Here is a 21,261-nt window from a genome sequence, read left to right as displayed (position 1 = left end):
ATTCTGGTTTGGATCTTGGATTGGAATAAAGGACTTTAGTGTAAAAACTGAATAAAGTCTGTAGTTCAATTAACAGTACGGTACTAATGTTAATTTCTTAGTTTTTATAATTGTACTACAGTCAACCATGGTCAAGTAAGATGTTACCATTAGGAGAGACTAAAGGCAAACTCTTATTTTTGCAGCTCTTCCATAGGTCTAAAAATATTTGAAAATAAAAAGTTTAAAAAGTTAGGGGTAAAAAAAGAATGAACTGCCTACGGACAGACACACATGAATAAATCACAAAAAAAATTATGCTAAGCAAAAGAAGCCAGAAACAAGAGTACATTAGAATATGATTCCATTTACATGAAATTCTGGAAAGGTAAAATTAATCTGTAGTGACAAAAAGCCCTGAGGCAAAGAGTGGGGCCGGAGAGAGAAGTAACTTCAAAAAGGCAATGAGGGAACTTTCTGGAGTGATGGAAAAATTCTATATCTTGATTGTGGCAGTGGTTACACAGGTGAATACATTTTATCAAACTCAATCTATATACTTAAAATGCATGTATTTTATTGTATGTAACTTATTCCTCAATATAGTTTATTAAAATTTTAAAAATAAGTTCATATTTGAAAGTATTTAACTTGACTTATTAGTGTACATTTTATATTGGGTAAACTAAAATACTATGATTGATTCTTAAACTGATATATTAAAACTTATGCACCCAAATTGTTCATTCAATAAATATTTACTGGGCAACTACTATATGTCAGGCTTTAGGCAACACAAAGGATATAAATGTGAAAAAGAAAGCCCTTACCCTTGAGGAATTCACAGGCCAAAGGGGAGGCATGCAAGTGAACAAAAGCTGCAAGTGACATACAAATTGCTCTGGGGAATGATATAGCAAGGTGTCAGCACTGCACAGAGAAGGCAATGTCTCAGAAAAGTCTTCAGAAAGAATACAGCCCCTTTCCATGAATTCACCCTGTGAGGCTATTACAGTTATTTCAGGGATATTTATCGAAGCTTTCAAAAAACACTTCTTTTAGTCTTGTCTCTCTACTTCATGGCACATTTTTCTGATGAAAAGTCCTTAGCACTTCAAGGGTGCAGTTTGTTTGTTAAAATTACCAAAAGTTATTCACAGACAAATTTAATGAATACCATTCTGGAAAACAGGTGACAGGTATGAAGTCAATAAACTTGTTTTCCTACATGCTTTTATGAAGTGAAGGCAATACCACAGGGTAGTACCAATGTTTTTCATCCAACATAGAACTGTTGGAAGAATATATAGTCTCTCAAGGGGGCTACTTTAAAGAGCTTTGCCCTTTTGGGTGCTTAAGTCTCGGTTTGTTTGGGGGGGGTGCTTATTACTTTGAAATTATACCTCACTATAAACTGTCAATATTCAAAATAATAATTTAAATTTATTATATACATATATATCATATACGTAAACACAATGCTTAATTAAGTTTGAATCGTAGTTCAGCTATATCACAGCTAAATGTTTTTAGACAAAGTCCTTAAAAAATCAGCATCTGCTGTAAAATGAAGACAATAATAGTAGTATCTGCCTCATAGGATTTTGTAAATATTAAATAAGTGATGTGAATGAGATAATCTAAGTATTAAATGAAATAACCTATGTAAAACACTTAGAACAGGGCTTGGCATATAATAAGCACTTAATAAATGTTAATAATTATTGTTACATATAAGCAAGGTATATTAGTGTCTAGACTAAGAGTAAGCATTAAAATATAAAGTGGGATTACAAAAACAAAAAAAAAGCATATAAAAAGAAGAAACCGTAAGGTAGCTTTAAAGTTTAGAAACTAAGATTCAGTGACTTTTTTGTTAAACAAGAGAATTCTTTTTTAAATTATTCTATGGGAATATACATTTATCTTAATGTTCAGTAACAAAATGTGCCAGGCACATTACAGGTTTCCAATAAATACTTATTGAATTGAACTACTTCAATACAGTGAGACTGTCTTAATAACCAAGAAAAAAAGTTTGTCACGTTTCAGCCCCATTAACTTCTACTTCTGCTTTAGTTAATATCCCTTTCAGCTGCCAAACTACCTTGCCATTCTTTTCCCTGGAAAGTAGAATTCTAGAAAGGAGAAAGAATGCAAGATTTTCTCCCAATTTGGACAGCAAGATCTACATTGAGAACGTATAGCACTTCAAACTGCTTTCTGACAAGTATACCTAAAAGTGTCTGTGTCCAATTAGGAAAATATAAAAGAATCTAACTGCTGCAAAAACAGCTTTAAGGCAATAGAATACCAAATAAATAACAAAGAATACAGAGGGAAGAAAGAGAAATTCAAATCAAGTCAGTGTATATTTTCAATATAGAACTTGTTTAGTAAAATATCATACCCACATATATGTGGCAAGTACCTATAAACTACATGTGTTCATTTTTGTACATTTATATTATTCACTTATATTTATAGCCTAAATTGAACATCAAATTGAGATTTGTTTAATTTGAGATGATATAAACCTTCTAATAATGTTATATAAAGTTTCTGAACATAAGTGAATTAATACATCTTAATGTTTTTGTGTACTTAAAGACAGTATTTTTTAGAGAAAATTTCTGAAAGATTCTTTTCTGAGTGTCGCAGTTGTATACATGTGCGTGTACATACATATATGCACATGTGCTCAACTCAGTTCTTCATCCCTACTTTTCTTTTTAGTTTTTTTTTTTTAACTGAAGTACAGTTAGTTGATTTACAATGTTGTGTTAGTTTCAGGTGTACAGCAAAGTGATTCAGTTATATATATATATATTCTTTTTCAGATTCTTTTCCATTATAGGTTACTACAAGATACTGAATATAGAATATAGTTCCCTGTGCTATACAGTTGATCCTTGTTCATCCCTACTCCTTCTTAAATTAAATGACATTTTTGTCAGACAGCAAATATTTTAATAAAAAACAGATGCTGCAACTATTGGCTAATATACTGAGTATTTCAAATATATCTCAGAGATATGAAGGGAAAAACAGCAGAGTGCTGGTGTTTAAGGTCTATTTGATAATGAACAAAGTAATAGCTCTAGTTTTTAAAAAGTCTTTACATAGTATATGTGCAATCACTTCAATAGAAAATCAACACATTTTTCATTTGTCTTAAGAAAATATTAAAAATTTTAACTGATAAACGTTTACCGGTGGTAGAGAGATACAAAATTCCATCCTTGAAGAACAACTTAATAGAGTAAAAGCCAAAAGAGCCCAAATATACACAGTAATGTATAATTTCATCATATCATTTCTTACCAGGGTCTCTAAAATAATTTAGCACTTGTTCTACCTATCTCTACCATCTAGATCTCAAGGACATCTGGTAATTTCAATATTCACAAATCTCAGTGAAAAAGATTGAGCTAAATATATGACTACGTCAACAAGTGTTTATTGAATGGCCTACTGTGTTATATCCAAAGTAGTAGTTCTTAAGCAATCAGAAAGTGCTACTTACCAGCAAGTGTATAATCCATATCAAAACCAAAACACTTTATTTTTTCCATGGCTAAACTTCGGTTCACAAACACCCTAAAGAAAGGAGCAAAAAATGATATCTCAATTAACACTGAAACAACAACAAAAATTAAGTTCAATGGAATTATTTGTCTATCTTTCTAGAATGCATTTAAATACCAATATTAAGATTCATAATATAAATTATTCAAGTCCTCCTTATACCATAAGTGACATCAGATATTATACAAAAATACGTAAATTTCCTTATTGTGTCTTGATTTTAATGATGTCATGTACTCAAGTTTTCAGAGAATCAGCTCTCCTTTTCTAAGTCAGACCCCATAAAATAAGCTTATTTCTGAGATTTTATAATTCATTCACTCATTCATTTAGTTTATTTAATAAACAGAGGTTCATTTAAAGCCTACCATATGCCAGACACTAAAGACACAAATATAAACAGATTCATGTGACAAATACTTACTGAATGCCTACTATATGCCAGATACTGTGATATGGAAGAGAACAAAAGAGTACCTGCCCTCATGGAACTTATATTTTAACTTACAATCTCTATCCTTGAGGAATTCAGCATAGCAGGAGAGAGACTTAAAAGCAAATAATTATAGCAATTCAATAAATGCTATAAAATAACATGCAGGAGAGAAAACAAGTTGTTTAGAGACCAGATGAGATGTCTGAGCTGATTTTAACAATTAGTAGAAGTTTTCCAGTAGGACAAAGCAAGAAGGGCATTCCAGACGGAATGACAAAGGAAAGACAGGGTTTGTAATGAACCAAAAAACATTTACTGAGGCTGGAGCTGGGTTTTCTTTGGTTTTACTTTTGTTTGTTTTTGCAAACGGAAGTTTTCCAGAGGAGAAGGGAAAGAGGCAACAAAGGTTATGAAGGTAAAAAAAGGATAGCAAGGGTCAAATTAATGAAGACTTTGTATGTCACATTAGAGAGTTTGGACTTTATCCTGCAGGCAAGAACAAATTAGCAGATTTTGATGAAATGAAATAATCAGATTCAAATTTCAGAAAGATCGCTATGAAGACACAGAGAAAACTAAACATATAATAGTATGGTGGATCATCACCATGATGGTGCTTTGTGGCAAGTTTTAATCATCTCTGAAAATAAGGATACCTCCTCCACCTGATCCCAAAGTATGGTGGGCAAAATTACTGAATGGTTTATCCTCTTATTACCAAACCTCTTCTTTGCCTTCATTTCATAAGTAGCTATGAGAAATGAGAATGCTACAAATCACCCAGGAAACTTGGTAGAAATAAAGATACCTGGGCTGGGCTTCCTGCATTAACAATATAGGTCAGTAGTCTCCAAAGAGGAGTGACTGCACCTGGGGATACAGAAAACTCCACTGGGATACAGAAGAAAATATTACAGCTTCTACTCAAATTTATCTCATCATTTTAAAATGTCTAATTTGTGTATGTTTTCTACTACATACAAGTAAGAATAGTAGTATAGGTAATTTGTAAATAAGCACACACAGGGATGAATGCTCCATATTTTAACTGTGAAATACTCAAGAGTTTGGAAACCACTAATCTAGATAATGACTTTTTAAAAAAACTTCACCAACTCAAATATTACTGTTTTAAACTTTATTAGAAAACTTTTCCTCTCATCTCAGAATGTATGTACCAATTTTATTTTATTATTTTTTTAACTTTTTATTTTATATTCGAGTATAGGCAATTGACGATGTTGTGATAGTTTCAGATGCACAGCAAAGGGACTCAGCCATATATATGCATGTATCCATTCTCCCCCATACTGCCCTCCCATCCAGGCTGCCACATAACACTGAGCAGAGTTCCCTGGTATGCACTAATTTTAAATGCAGACAAATAATCAAATATTTGCTTAAAAATATTTTAATAGGGCTTCCCTGGTGGCGCAGTGGTTGAGAATCTGCCTGCTAATGCAGGGGACACGGGTTCGAGCCCTGGTCTGGGAGGATCCCACATGCCACGGAGCTACTAGGCCCGTGAGCCACAACTACTGAGCCTGCGCGCCTGGAGCCTGTACTCCGCAACAAGAGAGGCCGTGATAGTGAGAGGCCCCTGCACCGCGATGAAGAGTAGCCCCCGCTTGCTGCAACTAGAGAAAGCCCTCGCACAGAAACGAAGACCCAACACAGCATAAATAAATAAATAAATAAATAAATAAACAAACAAACAAACAAACTCCTACCCCCAACAACAAAAAATTTATTTTAATAGGGGACTTAAAAATCAATAGGTCCTTGAATTCAGAAATGTTATCTTCTAAAAAATATGAAAATCATTACTTACCTCATAGTGCGCTATGCACACTAGATTAGCTTTATAAAACTCTTAGTTCCTGAGAGAGCTGTTATATAAAACATCTACACTTTCTTTCTCTAAGAAAATCTGGTATTCTGTAAAATCAACATTTACTTTGATTAGGTTAATAATGGACGGGAGGGGAAGAGTAGGGAATAGCTGAAAGATACAGGGAACTAGAGGATAAATGACACCTACCCAAATCTTTAAAAAAAAAAAAAAAAAAACCCAAACTCCAACTATATCACCATGACCCTTCTACCACTTCATCAAACTTCACTCTATTTCTACTGATTGGAGCATCTACTTTATTATCACCTTTTTCCAGTTATATAAATCCTTATGAAGGCACAAGAGAGGGAAAAGACACCGAGTAATGGTTTTAACTCTGGAAACACACTGAAGCTCAGGCTTTTCAAACACACTCTCAATTCAGGCTAGGGGGCCAACGGGATCAAATCCTTGATCAGAGCCCAAACAGCTGACATGCCTAAAATATTCTATGGGAATTCAGACAGGAACAGACTGGGAAGATTTTTCTTTCCAGGAGAGATATATGTGGAGCCACATAATAAAAGAAACAGTTTTGATCCTGATAGAAAAATGATGCAAGCTGGTTTTAGGCACAGCTAAAATCACAGAAAAAAAAGATACTTTGCTAGTATCACTCAATCACTGATAAAGGTAGAAAGAAACTATCAACAGACCCAGTTAGATAGTTTACCTGTTTCTTTCTCATCCAGAAGAGAGGTTAAGCCTGTATTCCTTTTCATATTTTTTAAGGATATAGAGATCATAATGTACCTTAGGTATTATCCAGAGAAACTCTGGGAATGATATATTCAGGAATAAGAAAATCTGTTTTTTCTGTGAAAATAATCGTTGCTAAATATCCATCAAATCACACTCTTTCCTTGTTGACTAACTGGTCACTTGATTCAATCAACACATTTGTTGAATGCTTATTACAAAGCAAGTACCATTTTATGACATATATCCTAGAAGCTGTCCTTTAGGGAGTAGCTAAAACTATCAAAGACTTTCTAGGTGTCTAAAATTAGAAAATAACACATTTTTCTATGAAACCAAATATCCTTTATCTTTTCATTTTCATTTAAAATAAGTACCCTCACCCACAGAAGCAACTCCTGAATTTAAAAAAGAAACAATCACTCCTGTCTCCCCATCTAATTTATTCCTATTATGAAACAGAAAGAAAAACCTCACATATATTCTCATCTCTCCTTTTCTTTCCCTAATTTATGCTACAACATGGGAGATGGGGCCAACAGGGAATTAAATCTAATTCGTACATGAATATCTAAAGTGCATAAGCAAAGCTATGATGACAAAATGGAACAGCTGCATTATAGAGAACTGTAGTAATATATACGCTACGATTTACAAAGATAATAAACATGCAAATGCTGAAAGTATGCACTGACTTCAGCAGAGAGGCAGCCTTGAGCCAGAAATACCACGTCTCCAGAACATAGTCTTAAAGAGAAACTGATCTCTTGGCCTCAAACTCATAACTATTCTTTATTATTATAATAAAAGAAAGTGTTAGGTACTATATCAATTAAAAGACTGGCTCACTGTTCCACCACACATTTAAAATGAAAATATCCTATCTGCTTGGGGAATCCAAAACTTTCTATTGGTCCCGGGACCCTGACTGTATCTTTGTCAATGCCAGTCAACTTGTGTCACTTTTCTAAATTATTAACCAGTGGAACATACTCCACCTCTATCTTCAAGAGCCTGAATATATTTGTGAAACTTTCCGAAGCTTGCTTTAAATAAAGCACAAAGTTGCCACCCTAGAAAGCATGATTGAACTAAGCATCCAACCTTAAAATGCAATTATCAGCCAGAAATTCCTACATACTAAGTCATTTGCAAGATATAGATTTGAGCATTAAAACAAGAGACACAATCTTTAGGAGACAGACCCAGAAACACTATAAAACCAGGCACAGACTTCAACACAAAGACAAATGTAACCGTTTTTACTATCATATAACACTGCAGTAAGGCATAAAACTTGAAGAAATGCTATCCAAATAAATATAGATATTAATCAAAAGAAACAGGACTATCAATATAATGTGCTTTAAGAACAGGGATCTAGTATTCTTACACTTAATGAACATGCAATTTACTAAATTTGGAATTTTGTAAATAGCAAACTCTTACTGGTTTTGAGATTTAACTCATAATTCAAAGCAGTATTACCTCATCTGTCACTGGTTGCCGTTCTGCAAAGTGTGCAACTATCAGAGTCAACTAGTTCTTGAAGTCACATAACAAAATTCTTCTTCAAGACCCTAGTATAATTTTTTGTGTGTGACTTTAACCTTACTTCAAAAAGACTGTTTTAGTCTGAACCAGGCCCCCTCAACAGCATGTATCTTCTGAGACAGTGTTGGAGAAAACACCTCTGTGTCTAATTTAACTTGTCATTGGATATCACTGTTGCTCCACACAAATCCATTTGGAATAGAATTTCTTTGGCACTGGTGAACTTTATCCCTAGCTCCTCCCCCTGCCTAAGAGTCACAAGTTCCTGGCCAAAGGCCCAATAACAGTTACTGCAACAATAAATGAGAATAAGGATACAAGTAAAAAATCTTCCTAGGCATGTTTTGGTTATGGGTTTGTGTAATTATATTACTCAAAGTTTGTTGCAATCAAAGAAAAGAAAAAGTTACAATGCTTTTTGGAGACTGCCAAATTTAGATTACCAACCAAATGGGGTGTGTGTCTGTGTGTGTGTGTGTGTGAATTAACAGAAAAATGCTATAATGTGAATTTTTGTTTAGTATCTTTTCTCCCCAACTAATTTCTATTTCTGCTATGGCACTCTCATTTTCCCCTCAAGCTTAAAATCTAGTTAACATCTTTTGATTCTTTCCTCTCCCTCAAATCCATATCATCTCACTTGCCTTCATTTAAATTTCCAAATGTCTCTAATCCAGATCTTCCATTCAACTTAAACTGCTAACAATTTGTCCAGGTCCTCATTAACTCTCCAGCAATCATCTCCCAATTGCTGTGCCTGCACACTAATGCCAAATTAATTGCTTTGAAGTAGTGCTACTCAAAGTGTGGTCCACAGACTAATGCTGGTTTGTGAAGTGCTGTTAGTAATTCAAGAAATTGCAAGTATTTAGAAACTTTTATAGCAATTCGACAAAAAACTTTTGTTTGTTGAACACAGTAACAAAAAATGTATACTTACATTTTATGTTTTCATTTTTCTAGTAATTCATTTTTATTATAAGTGTATCAATTTGAAACAGAATAGAATTAAAAAAAAAAAACTGGTCCTCTAACATACATGAGAAGCACTGTCCTAATGCCCAGCTCTATAATCACCTACTTAATAACCTTTAGACATTCCTCACTACCTACCACCAGACTAATATATTACAAATTTTTGTATCTTCAAGGAGTTCAAAGCCTTGGAAAGATGGCGATCTTTCCAAAATCAGTTTTATCTCATGTTGCTCTACATCATGCACCATTTGCTCTAATAATCAAAATGAACTACTTGTTATTTCCTAAAAGTGCCCTGAGGTTTTGTTTATACTGTTCCCCATACCTGAAATGACCTTCTCAGTTATCTCTATCTTATTTTTCAAGACCCAGCAATTTCAAGTGATTTCTTTAAGAAATTATTCTGGCCATGCCAGAGAACTATGTAACAGTGATGCCTCTGGGTCTCAGATTACTTTTTTAGTTAATGAAAGAGATTTCACCAACAACTAAAATTCTATAAAGTTGTGATCCGTGTGAGCAGTATGAATACTCAAAATCATTTATTTCTATATTTTATCATATACATAAAGTATGTGTTTAATTCTCTTATTCTTTACTGGATTATAAACTTTGAGGCCAGGATTTATTGCCTTCCCAAAAACTAGCATAGGGCCTGGTAAAGACCGGACACGGTATTTAATAGAACTAAAAATTAAATTTAAACTAAACCCTTAATAGCAATTAGTGGTTGCCAGAGGCTGTTGGGGAGAGGGAATGGGGAGTTTCCCTTGGGGGATAATAAAAAATGTTCTAAAATAAGAGAGTGCTGTTGGCTGCACAACTCTTGTGAATATACTAAAACCACTGAATTGTACTCTTTAAAGGGTGAACTGAATGGTATGTGAACTATATCTCAATAAAGCTGTTCTTTAAAAAAACATAATGGCAAGACCTCATTCTGCCTTTATGTCTCCATTCTTCAGTAAAAGAATGGCAGTGATTAAAAAAAAAAAAAAGAAAAAGAAAAAGAAAAAGGGGGCTTCCCTGGTGGCGCAGTGGTTGAGAATCTGCCTGCCAATGCAGAGGATCCGGGTTCGAGCCCTGGTCTGGGAGGATCCCACATGCTGCGGAGCAACTAGGCCCGTGAGCCACAACTACTGAGCCTGCGCGTCTGGAGCTTGTGCTCCGCAACAAGAGAGGCTGCGACAGTGAGAGGCCCGCACACCGCAATGAAGAGTGGCCCCCGCTCGCCGCAACTAGAGAAAGCCCACACACAGAAACGAAGACCCAACACAGCCAAAAATAAATAAGTAAATTTAAAAAGAAAGATAGAAACTTTCTAATTTATGAAATGGATTCTTAAAAATTCAAAGTTTAAATACCATGGATATACAGACACAACAAGAAATTTTAGACTACATTATAAAAACAAAAGTCATTTAAGCATAAGTTTTTGTCTTCATAAATTTGCAGCCAATAACTTCTTACTAATTTGTCTGAATATTTTCTCTGAGGATCATCCTCAGGGGGGATACATTTTGTTTATCAGATTATATCATGAGAATAGTACCCTGTACTTTCAAAGTCTGAACAAGCATATTATCATTTCTAAAATAATACGTGAATTAATTATAATATTAATTTTTCTCAAATACTCAATATAAATAAGTTCCAGAGAAAAGAAGAGAATGTGGAGGCATGCACAGAACAAAATTAAAGATGATTAAAATTTAAGATGCCATCAATTGTAAAACTCACCCATATTATATGTCACTAGCAAAGGGCAAGGGGGGTGGGTGGGGGGGATGCCCAAGAAAAGTCAGCCTCATAAAGCTAGGATTATCAAAGGGCAATACCCATAATACAAGGAAAAAGGAGAAATAAATCTGCAACAAAGAAAAAGCATATAAGGACATTTGTACATCTCAGCCTTGACAGTGAGTCCAAGGAAGGGGAAAATCCTCCCCCTGAGAATTTGAACAATTAAGTCAGGTAGGTTTGTGGTCTGAATTTACACTACTAGGGTGGTTAACACTGCCCCTAAGTGACTGAGAGAAATAAAATCTTTTCTAGAAGAAATCAACTTAATTCTAGGTGGTATATTACTAGATGTAGCCCAAATTCAGAGATGTCTAAATGTGAAAAAAAAAATGTGTATCTTAAAAGCGATAAAAGACTAAGAGTAGTGATCATGCTATCTTTCCCCCAAAGACTTCAAAGCATACTTTAAGGAGATTCTCTTTAAGAAATAGACATTAAAATTCCCTTCACCTTCAATCTCAAATGAAGAAACTGCAGTAATGAGAGCAGAATGGTGGGGAATAAAAAAGAGGACTAACAAATGAAGAATACATAAATTAAGGGAGAAACCAGAAACAATGTCAGTACTTCTGAAAATAAATTTACTGTTCTAAAATCTCAGTTGAATTAAAAACAGGTTTTTCCAATCTTTTTTTCCTATTTCCCCTTAAATTCTTTTTTACTTTTTCTCCCCAATTTTTAAAAATAAAAACCAGTGTATAGAAGATAATTTATAAAATGCAGCAAAATATTAAGGTTGAATTCTGTGGGATAAAAATTAGAGAAGAAAATATGTTTATCCATGTTATCATTAGGCCAAATTAACAAGTGTACTGACTGTACCTATAATGGAAAAGAGAGGTCAAAATCTAGAATTTAAAATAAAAGCAAATGCCAAAACTGATTCTGGCCTCTCATTTAAAGGACAATAACTCTAGTAATAAAAGGCTTTCTAACAGCTTTAGAAGACTAGAGTTCAATCATGACACTGAAAGGAGAATGCATTTTTCCTTGCATTACACATCCTAGGGCACCTGTATCTTCCCAAATATATTCCCCTGAATATACATAAACAATAACTGTTTTATTTACAGAATTTTAAATAAACAAGTTGAGGTATATACTTTATTGAGGTATAATTTACTTAAAGTGAAATTCACCCATCTTAAGTGCGAAGTTTGGTGAGTTTTGGCAATTGTATACACTCATGTAACAACTACCCCAATCAACCCAAAATATTCCCTCATGTCCTTCTGCAATACCCGCCCCAACCCATGGCCCCAGACTACCACTGATCTATGCTTTCTGTCACTAGAGCTTTCAGATAAATGGAATCAAACACCATGTAGTCTGTGTCTGGTCATTTTTCTTAGCACAATACTTCTGAGGCTCATTCATGTTGTTAGATGTATCAAAAATTAGCTCTGACTTCCCTGGTGGCACAGTGGTTGGGAGTCCACCTGCCAATGCAGGGGACACGGGTTCGAGCCCTGGTCCAGGGGGATCCCGCATGCCACAGAGCAGCTCGGCCCATGCGCACCACAGCTGCTGAGCCTGCGCTCTGGAGCCCACGGGCCACAACTGTTAAGCCCGTGAGCCATGAATGCTGCGGCCCGTGTGCCTGGAGCCCGTGCTCTACAACAAGAGAAGCCACTACAATGAGAGGCTCACACACTGCAGCAAAAAGTGGCGCCCGCTCTCCCCAACTGCAGAGAGCCCGTGCGCAGCAGCAAAGACCCAAGAGAGACAGACAGACAGACAGACATAAATAAATAAATTTGTTTTTTAAAAAATTTGTTCTTTTATTCCTGAGTAGTATTCCATTGCATGGATATACCACAATTTGTTTACCCATTCAGTTAATGCATATTTTGAGTTGTTCCCAGTTTTTGGCTATTGTAAATAATGATGCTATGAACACTCATGTACAAATCTGTGTGGGTATACGCTTTCATTTCTCTTGGAGTAAATACCTAGAAGTGGACTCATTAGTTCATTAGTAAGTATATGTTTAACTTTAAAAGACATTGCCAAAATGTTTTTTTATTTTGCATTCTCATGCAAAATGCATCAGAATTCCAGTTGCTCCACATGTCAGTGTTCTTAATTTTAGTCATTCTAGTGGGTCTGCAGTGATATATCACTGTAGTTTTAATCTGTATTTCCCTAATGACTAATAATGTAGAGCATCTTTTCAAGTGCTTATTGGCCATGTCCTTTTGTGTGAAGAACCATTTATAAACTGGTTTGTCTCATTATCGTGTTATAAGAATTCTTCATATATTTTGGATAAAGTAAATCCTCTATCAGATACATATGTACTGAGAATATTTTCTCCCAGTCTATGGCTTGCCCTTTCCTTTTCCTAACGTTGTCTTTCAAAAAGCAGAGGGTTTTAAAAAAATTTTGATGAAGCTCAATTTATCAATTTTGTCTTCCACGTTTTAATTTTTATATGTATTTTTTCTGAGAAGTCTTTACCTAATTCACAAACATTTTCACCTACACTTTACTTTTAACTTTTATATTTAAGTCTATGATCCTTTTTGTGGTATTTTTTATATACGGTTGAGGCAAAGGTTGGGGTTCATTTTTTTCTATATGAATGTTTAGTTGTTTCAGCACATCTGTTACAAAGACTAACCTTTTGCCATTGAATTACCATAGCCTCATTACCGAAAATCAATTGACTATATATGTGTGGGTCTACAAATTCCCTATTAGGTTTCATGATCTATATATATCTATCCTTACACTAATACCACACTATCTTGATTACCATAGGTTTACATAAGGCTCAAGTATAATTTTTGATGATTTAACTCTATTAACAATCCTTTCCCATTACTATCAGGGAAATATTTTATAGATATCAAAATATCACACATACCAAAATTCTGAATATACGAATTCTTTTCATCCCAAAGTAGAAGATTTATCCATTTATTTCTAAAGGTAGCAAAGGAAAATAAAAGCTAACCCATTTCATATATATGATCCATGCATTTCAAATGCACTTGTTCATTACCTATTCAGGCAGTATAAGAACTGCCCCATGGGCCCCTAGAAATAAATCTAAAAGAATATCTCAGGCCTTATGGTGTCCTCTGACTTATACAGAGCCCTTTCTAAATAACCAATTCTAGCATATGTTTTACCATAGGGGAGAAAGTAGTACTAATTTTGATTGCATCTAGAAATATAGTTCTTCTTAAATCTATAAACCAGCTTTATAAACAACCACTTGTACAAGCCTGACAAATATTACCAGCATCCATGATAATACTTATCATAAAAATTGTTTAACAAAAACTGCAAATTTGTAGCCAGTGCTGGAAGGAAAGAAAACATACAAACCTGAAGAGGCAGTCCTCTCAGAATTTTCACATTTAAAGAAACCTTAAAATTCTAGTGATGTCATGAGAGGTCTAAAAATAATACAGAATTATTTATACCCATGGCTGTTCTCTTTACCCAATAATGAGGTTTTAAAATAGCAGTAAAATGGGCCAATTTTATTCTGCTCATAATCAATACATGATTAGATTAAAATAAATTCTAAACACGAGGCTATGAAACTATTTCAAAATTTCTATTAGAAAAAAAATTAAGAGCTTCAAGAAAATAAAAATTTAAATTGCACTGTATTCTTAAAGACTTATTTTTGAGGGAATCTATGTCCTATGTGATCAAAGGGAATGTCTCTCTAAAATTAACCAGGTCTAGTTGTGCTTGAAGGCTAGAAATGAGAGAATTAACAGTATGCAGCTATTAACTGACATGTCACCTATTATAGTGGTCACAAAAAGAATATCAATAATAATTCAGACTCTGAAACATAAGAGAAAATAATATAAAGACAACAAAAAAACCTAACACAGAACTATTTTATATTGCAAAATAAAGAGGAATAGGGGATTCCACTTGAAATTATTTTTTGTCTACACTGCCCAGAAAGAAAACAAAATCACTGGCTGCTTTTCAATCTTTCACACCACTTTCTAAAGGTACAAATTATTTTAAAATGCATTTGAATTTTTAAACTTCATGCATTTCTATGTAAAATTCTTTGGTAAGATACTACTGCTTGCTTCCAATCTTCAAAAACACTTTCTACTGAAAAACAAAATGAGTTTACCACAGGGTAAACAGGGTGCTTGTATCTCACTAAATTTCTATTAAGATCATCCATCCTCAATGCAGTCTTTCAAAATAGCAACAGTAACTTTACAGCAGATTACATGTGAAACACTAACAATGTAAACTTTCAGCTGAATTTCTTTCAATCTCTCACCCCCCCATCTCCACTCTCAGACTGGTAGCACTGCTTATTAATCTCCCAATTCACTCAGATGACTAGAACATCTCTTCACTGAGAAAAATGAGGAGAAAAGAATAATAAACTCACTTACCCTTCCTTAGACATTCTCAAAGATCTACTTCCTCTGGAAGAGAATACAGGATCAACAAACAAGCTTCACTGATCTCTAGAGAACTGTAGCTCATTTGTTAAAGCACAGAGAACTCAGGCCCTGAGAGGCCCAACAAATTTGGGCATGATGCCGAACCCTAACCAGGCAATATCTCAGAGACCAATATCCTCAGCTTTAAATACTTGAAAACCAAAGAATAATAGGAAAAAATTGGAGAGCAGGAAAAATAACTAATGGTCTGAACTGTGTAAGACTGGCCAGTTTAGGAAGGAGACAATCCAAATGGTAAGTTCCCGTAAGAGACAGGAATCGTTACTGGCAAACACACAGAAAAAGCAAATTTACCCCCTAATGAGGCCCGCCAACAGTACGCAAACAATGTGAGTTTCACAGAACAGAGCAGCCCTAGTCAGTCCAAATCATTTAGTTTACTCTGGGAGAAAAAAACAAACAAACAAACAAAAAACCAACATAATACTATGTTTTAATTATCAGTTTAGTTATTTCCTCCCCTTAGAAAATGAACAATGTTAACTACAAGAGAAGGAAGTATTTATGTGCCGATCATATTACAGGAGGAACCTAAAGTATTTCCACACTGTGGTCTTTTTTTCTGATCATTAACTGCTTTTAAGGAAAACATCTGTGTTCACATATATTTTACCCAAACGTCTGAAAATTTCAGCCCATGTGAAAAGAAATTTACAGATCTTTGGCATGTGGGGGATATACCCAGAACATTCTAAAAGTTAATTCCAAATCTTAGAGCAAGCTGAAGCTCGAAAGAAAAACATCTGCAACATTCCTGCCTCCTGACCAATATAATGCATAGGGATTATGCAACATGGGAAGAAATAAACAAGTGTGTGCTAACGTCTAAGAACACTGATATGGCAAATAAATCCATCTACTGATGATTCAAATTAAAAATAAAATATATCTACCTTAAAGAAATACTAGTTGAATTTAAATTTTAACTTTAAAAAACTTTATCTTTAAATAGTATCTAAATATCTTACCATAAAGGTTTCTATTAGTTACTAAAATGTTTAAATAGTCACCAAGTAACTAAAAGTACTACTAAATACTATAAATTCAAACTAAAATTATTTTCAGTGTATTTAGAAAAACAGTATGGTGTAATGGAAACAGAACGAGCACCAGAGCAACTAGGTTTGAATTCAGCTTTCTGGCTGAATAAGTTAATTAACCTAAGCCTGAGATTTTTCATCTATAGAAGACAGATAACATCTGGTAGGGTTGTTGTCTGTCATTGGTAAGCACTCGAAGAACTATTGTAACTTGAGGGGTTGGGGTACAGGGAAAGCAACTCGACTGTCAAGCATTATCTCACCAAAATATCCCTTGAGAAATACATTTTAAAAATCCAATTCTCAAATTATACATGAGTAAGAACTTTCACTATCCTCAAACCAAATTCCACAAATACAAGAATACAAACTGAATATGGAAAAATGATCTAATCCCTGAGAGTGCCAAATTCCCATGGCTTCCCTGTATTTCCAGCTTGTGGCATCACAGCTCAGTGTGGTGGAAATAAATGTAATTACTATTTTAAGACTTTACTACTTGTAAAGAGAAAGGAAAACAAAAATCTCACTTGAACGGAGGGTATGCACACTTATATGAGCTTCCTGTGCAAAAGAGACTGCACTGCCTAGCTATTTCAAACTCATATATTTAAGAAATATTTACTAAATATCTACGTGCCAGTGCCTGGTACCAGTAATACAGAAACAAACATGACAGTCCTTGATTTTAAGGAGTTCCAAGTCTAATGGAGGAGACCCACTCAAAATCTGTGAAAAAGTCGTGTGTAACTGTAGTATCAGAGATATGCACAACAGAGAGGTGCATCTATATTCTCCTCAGTCTTAACTGAAAGACAGGATGCCCAACTTGTTGCTGTTAAACTGACACTCTGCTAAGCACTTTATATATTTATTATCTCATTTAATCTTCAAATAACTCTATGAGGTAGAAATTATTCCAATTTCATAGATGACAAAACAAAGTTTACAGCAGTTAAATACTGTGATTCTAAAGAAATTAAACAAAATAATCCAAAATGTTAACCCAAGGCCCAGGTTCCTAACCACCACACTAAAAAGATTAGCAGGTGTTAATCAGACTAAGAGGAAAAGAGGGGTGGAGATCATTCCAACAGAAGAGAAACTATGAATGAAAAGCAGAGTGACACAGACATTATGATGTGTGGAAAAAACCCAGATTCAATTCAGAGTTGATGGAATACAGAGTTTGAGGAAGGGAGCTGCTCAAGATGAAAGTGCAAAGGAAAGGATTAGTCCTCACAGGGCCTTCAATGCTATATTAATGGGCTTAGAATTTATCCCATAGCATGCTGGATGTGATGCCACTAAAGGTCTTAAGCAGAGTGATAAACAGGATTAACAAAACAGATCTGAAGAGGACAAGGCTAAAGGCAGGGAGACCTAATGGGGGTTACCTTTGTAAACCACAACAGTGATGACCAGAGCCTGTACTAGCACCATCAGGAATGAAAAGAACAGGCCAGAATCTAGAAAGATTAGGAGGCTGTATTAAAGTGCACACGTGTGCATGTGTGTTTAAATGTATTGAAAGGGGACTAGTAGAATGATCTCCAAACTACTGACAGTGTTCATCTGTGACAAAGAGGTGAAAGGGTAAATGAAGGGGAATGTTCATATTTTACTCTACATATTTCTGTATTTCTGAATATTGCACAGTAAGAATTTATTTGTGTATTACCTAAATAATTTCAAACACTTTAAAAAAAATAAATAAGAGATTAAAATTTGGGATTGATGATTGTATTACTCTCCATTTCTTGGATCTATGGTAGTTACATTCAGAGATGGTTTGTCTTCCTAATGGGAAGAGTAACAATTACAATTCTCTTTTAAAAAGCTTTGAAAAGGAAGTGGTTGGAAATAGAGCCAGGAAACTTCAGGTGTTTTTGATTCTTAAACCAAGTTATTAAGATTTAAATGTTTAATATGTAACTGGAAATACAAAAAGTAACAGAGCATATTTGAAAAAAGATTCCAAAATGAAATTCTGAAGAAACTAAAAAATAATAAAAACTAAAATTAAAAATGTGATGAATACAAAAAATCTACAAACAGTAAATGCTGGAGAGGGTGTGGAGAAAAGGGAACCCTCTTGCACTGTTGGTGGGAATGTAAATTGATACAGCCACTATGGAGAACAGTATGGAGATTCCTTAAAAAGTTAAAAATATAACTACCATATGACCCAGCAACCCCACTACTGGGCATATACCCTGAGAAAACCATAATTCAAAAAGAGTCAGGTAGGGCTTCCCTGGTGGCGCAGTGGTTGAGAGTCCGCCTGCCGATTCAGAGGACACGGGTTCGTGCCCTGGTCTGGGAAGATCCCACATGCCGCGGAGCAGCTGGGCCCGTGAGCCATGGCCACTGAGCCTGCACATCCGGAGCCTGTGCTCCGCAACGGGAGAGGCCACAACAGTGAGAGGCCCGCGTACCCTGGTCCGGGAAGATCCCACATGCTGCGGAACAACTAAGCTCATGCACCGCAACTACTGAGCCTGTGCACCTAGAGCCTGTGCTCCCAACAAGACAAGCCACCACAATGAGAAGCCAGCGCACTGCAACGAAGAGTAACCCCCACTTGGCGGCAACCAGAGAAAGCCCGCGCACAGCAACGAAGACCCAATGCAGCCAAAAATAAAAATAAATTAAATAAATTTTAAAAATAAAAATTAAAAAAAATAAAATAAAACAGGTAGCTAGTGGGAAGCAGCCGCATAGCACAGAGAGATCAGCTCGGTGCGTTGTGACCACCTAGAGGGGTGGGATAGGGAGGGAGGGAGGGAGACGCAAGAGGGAGGGGATATGGGGATACATGTATACGTATAGCTGATTCACTTTGTTATACAGCAGAAACTAACACAACAATGTAAAGCAATTATACTCCAATGAAGATGTTAAAAACAACTGTGATGAACAGATTCAGGTCAGACCCAACCAAAAAGAGAATTAGTGAACTGGAAGGTAGGTCAGGAAAAACCTTCCAGAATGTAACATGGAGAGAAAAAAGGATGGAAAATATGAAAGAAAGGATATGAGAAGAGAGGAACACAGTGCCAAAGTCTAACATATGCTTATTAGAGTTCAGTAGGAGAGGAGAAAGAGAATAGAGCAAGTACAAAAATGAAAAGATAATGGCTGAGAATTTATAAACCACTTAAACACAAGCACAGAATCAAAAACTCCAATGACTCCCAAGCATAATAAATAAAAAGAAATCCAAAGTTTATTACCTACCAATTTTGGGAGGAATATTAGTGAGAGTGACATTTCTGATAGACCTTTTGCATATTTTTGACTTTTGAGAGCATGTTACTATTATATATAATAATATAGTTGACCCTTGAAAAAGGAGGGTGTTGGGGCACCAAACCCCACAGAGTCGAAAATCCACATATAACTCTGCAGTCAGCCCTCTATTTCCTTGGTTCTGCAAACTAGGAATAGAGAGGGACCTCAAATGAGGGATAGAAAAGAACTTCCTCACATGGAAACAACCTAAATGCCCATCAACAGCTGAATGGATAAAGAAGATGTAGTATGTATATACAATGGAATATTACTCAGCTATAAAAAGGTATGAAATTGGGTCATTTGTAGAGATGTGGATGGACCTAGAGACGGTCATACATTGTGAAGTAAGTCAGAAAGAGAAAAATATCATATATTAATGCATATATGTGGAATCTGAAAAAATTGGTATAGACGATCTTATTTACAAAGCAGAAACAGAACAAACATATGGATACCAAGGGGGGAGAGGGGGTGGGATGAACTGGGAGATTGGGATTTACATATATACCCTACTGATACTATGTATAAAATAGATAACTAATGAGAACCTACTGTATAGCACAGGGAACTCTACTCAGCACTCTGGTGACCTAAATGGGAAGGAAATCCAAAAAAGGGGGGGATATGTGTATATGTATAGCTGACTCACTTTGCTGTACAGTAGAAACTAACACAACATTGTAAAGCAACTATACTCCAATAAAAATTTTAAAAAGTAAAGAACAGAACTTCCTCAACCTGATAAAGGGCAGCTATGAAAACCCTGCAGCTACCATCAAACTTAATCATTAAAGACTGCAACCTTGGAACTTACCTGGTGGCACAGTGGTTAAGAATCCACCTGCCAATGCAGGGGACACAGGTTCAATCCCTGGTTCGGGAAGATCCCACATGCCGCGGAGCAACTAAGCCCATGCACCTCAACTACTGAGCCTGAGCTCTAGAGTCCGTGAGCCACAACTACTGAGCCCATGTGCCAGAACTACTGAGCCTGTGCTCTAGAGGCTGTGAGCCACAACTACTGAGCCTGCGTGTTGCAACTAATGAAGCCCGCAGGCCTACAGCCCGTGCTCCACAACAAGAGAAGGCACCACAACGAGAAGCCCGTGCACTGCAACGAAGAGTAGCCCCCGCTCGCTGCAATTAGATAAAGGCCACGCGCAGCAACAAAGACACAACGCAGCCAAAAAAAAAAAAAAAAAAAAAGACTGCAACCTTTCTTCCCAAGATGAGGCAAAAGAAAAGGATGTCCACTCTCATGAGTTTTATTTAGCACGGTACTGGACATTCTAGTCAAGGCAGTCAGGCAAGAAAAGGGGTTTCCAAACTAGAGAAGAAGAAGTAAAACTATCCTTATTTGCAGATGACATGATCTTATATATAGAAATCCCTAAAGAATACACATACACACACACACACACACACACACACACACACACACACACACACACACAATTAGAGCTAATAAATCTGGCAAAGTTGCAGGATATAAGATCAATATGCAAAAACCAGTTGTATTTCCATAAACTA

General features: G+C 35.5%; 1 protein-coding gene across 6 annotated transcripts in view; it reads right to left on the bottom strand.

Moving 5' to 3' along the window:
* Nucleotides 1-21,261, bottom strand: part of NT5C2 (5'-nucleotidase, cytosolic II) — a 153,970-nt gene that overhangs the window by 45,476 nt on the left and 87,233 nt on the right. For 5 of the 6 annotated variants that reach the window (XM_079900798.1, XM_079900800.1, XM_079900797.1 and 2 more), the window contains one exon: nucleotides 3,506-3,579. In XM_079900798.1, coding sequence (XP_079756924.1) covers nucleotides 3,506-3,579 — 74 coding nt within the window. Of the gene's footprint in view, nucleotides 1-3,505; nucleotides 3,580-15,322; nucleotides 16,396-21,261 lie in introns of those variants that run through there. The other variant, XM_079900802.1, reaches the window with a different exon arrangement.

This window comes from Stenella coeruleoalba, assembly GCF_951394435.1.
Source record: "Stenella coeruleoalba genome assembly, chromosome: 16".
Taxonomy (NCBI): domain Eukaryota; kingdom Metazoa; phylum Chordata; class Mammalia; order Artiodactyla; family Delphinidae; genus Stenella; species Stenella coeruleoalba.
This window is presented reverse-complemented; position numbering and strand designations above follow the sequence as displayed.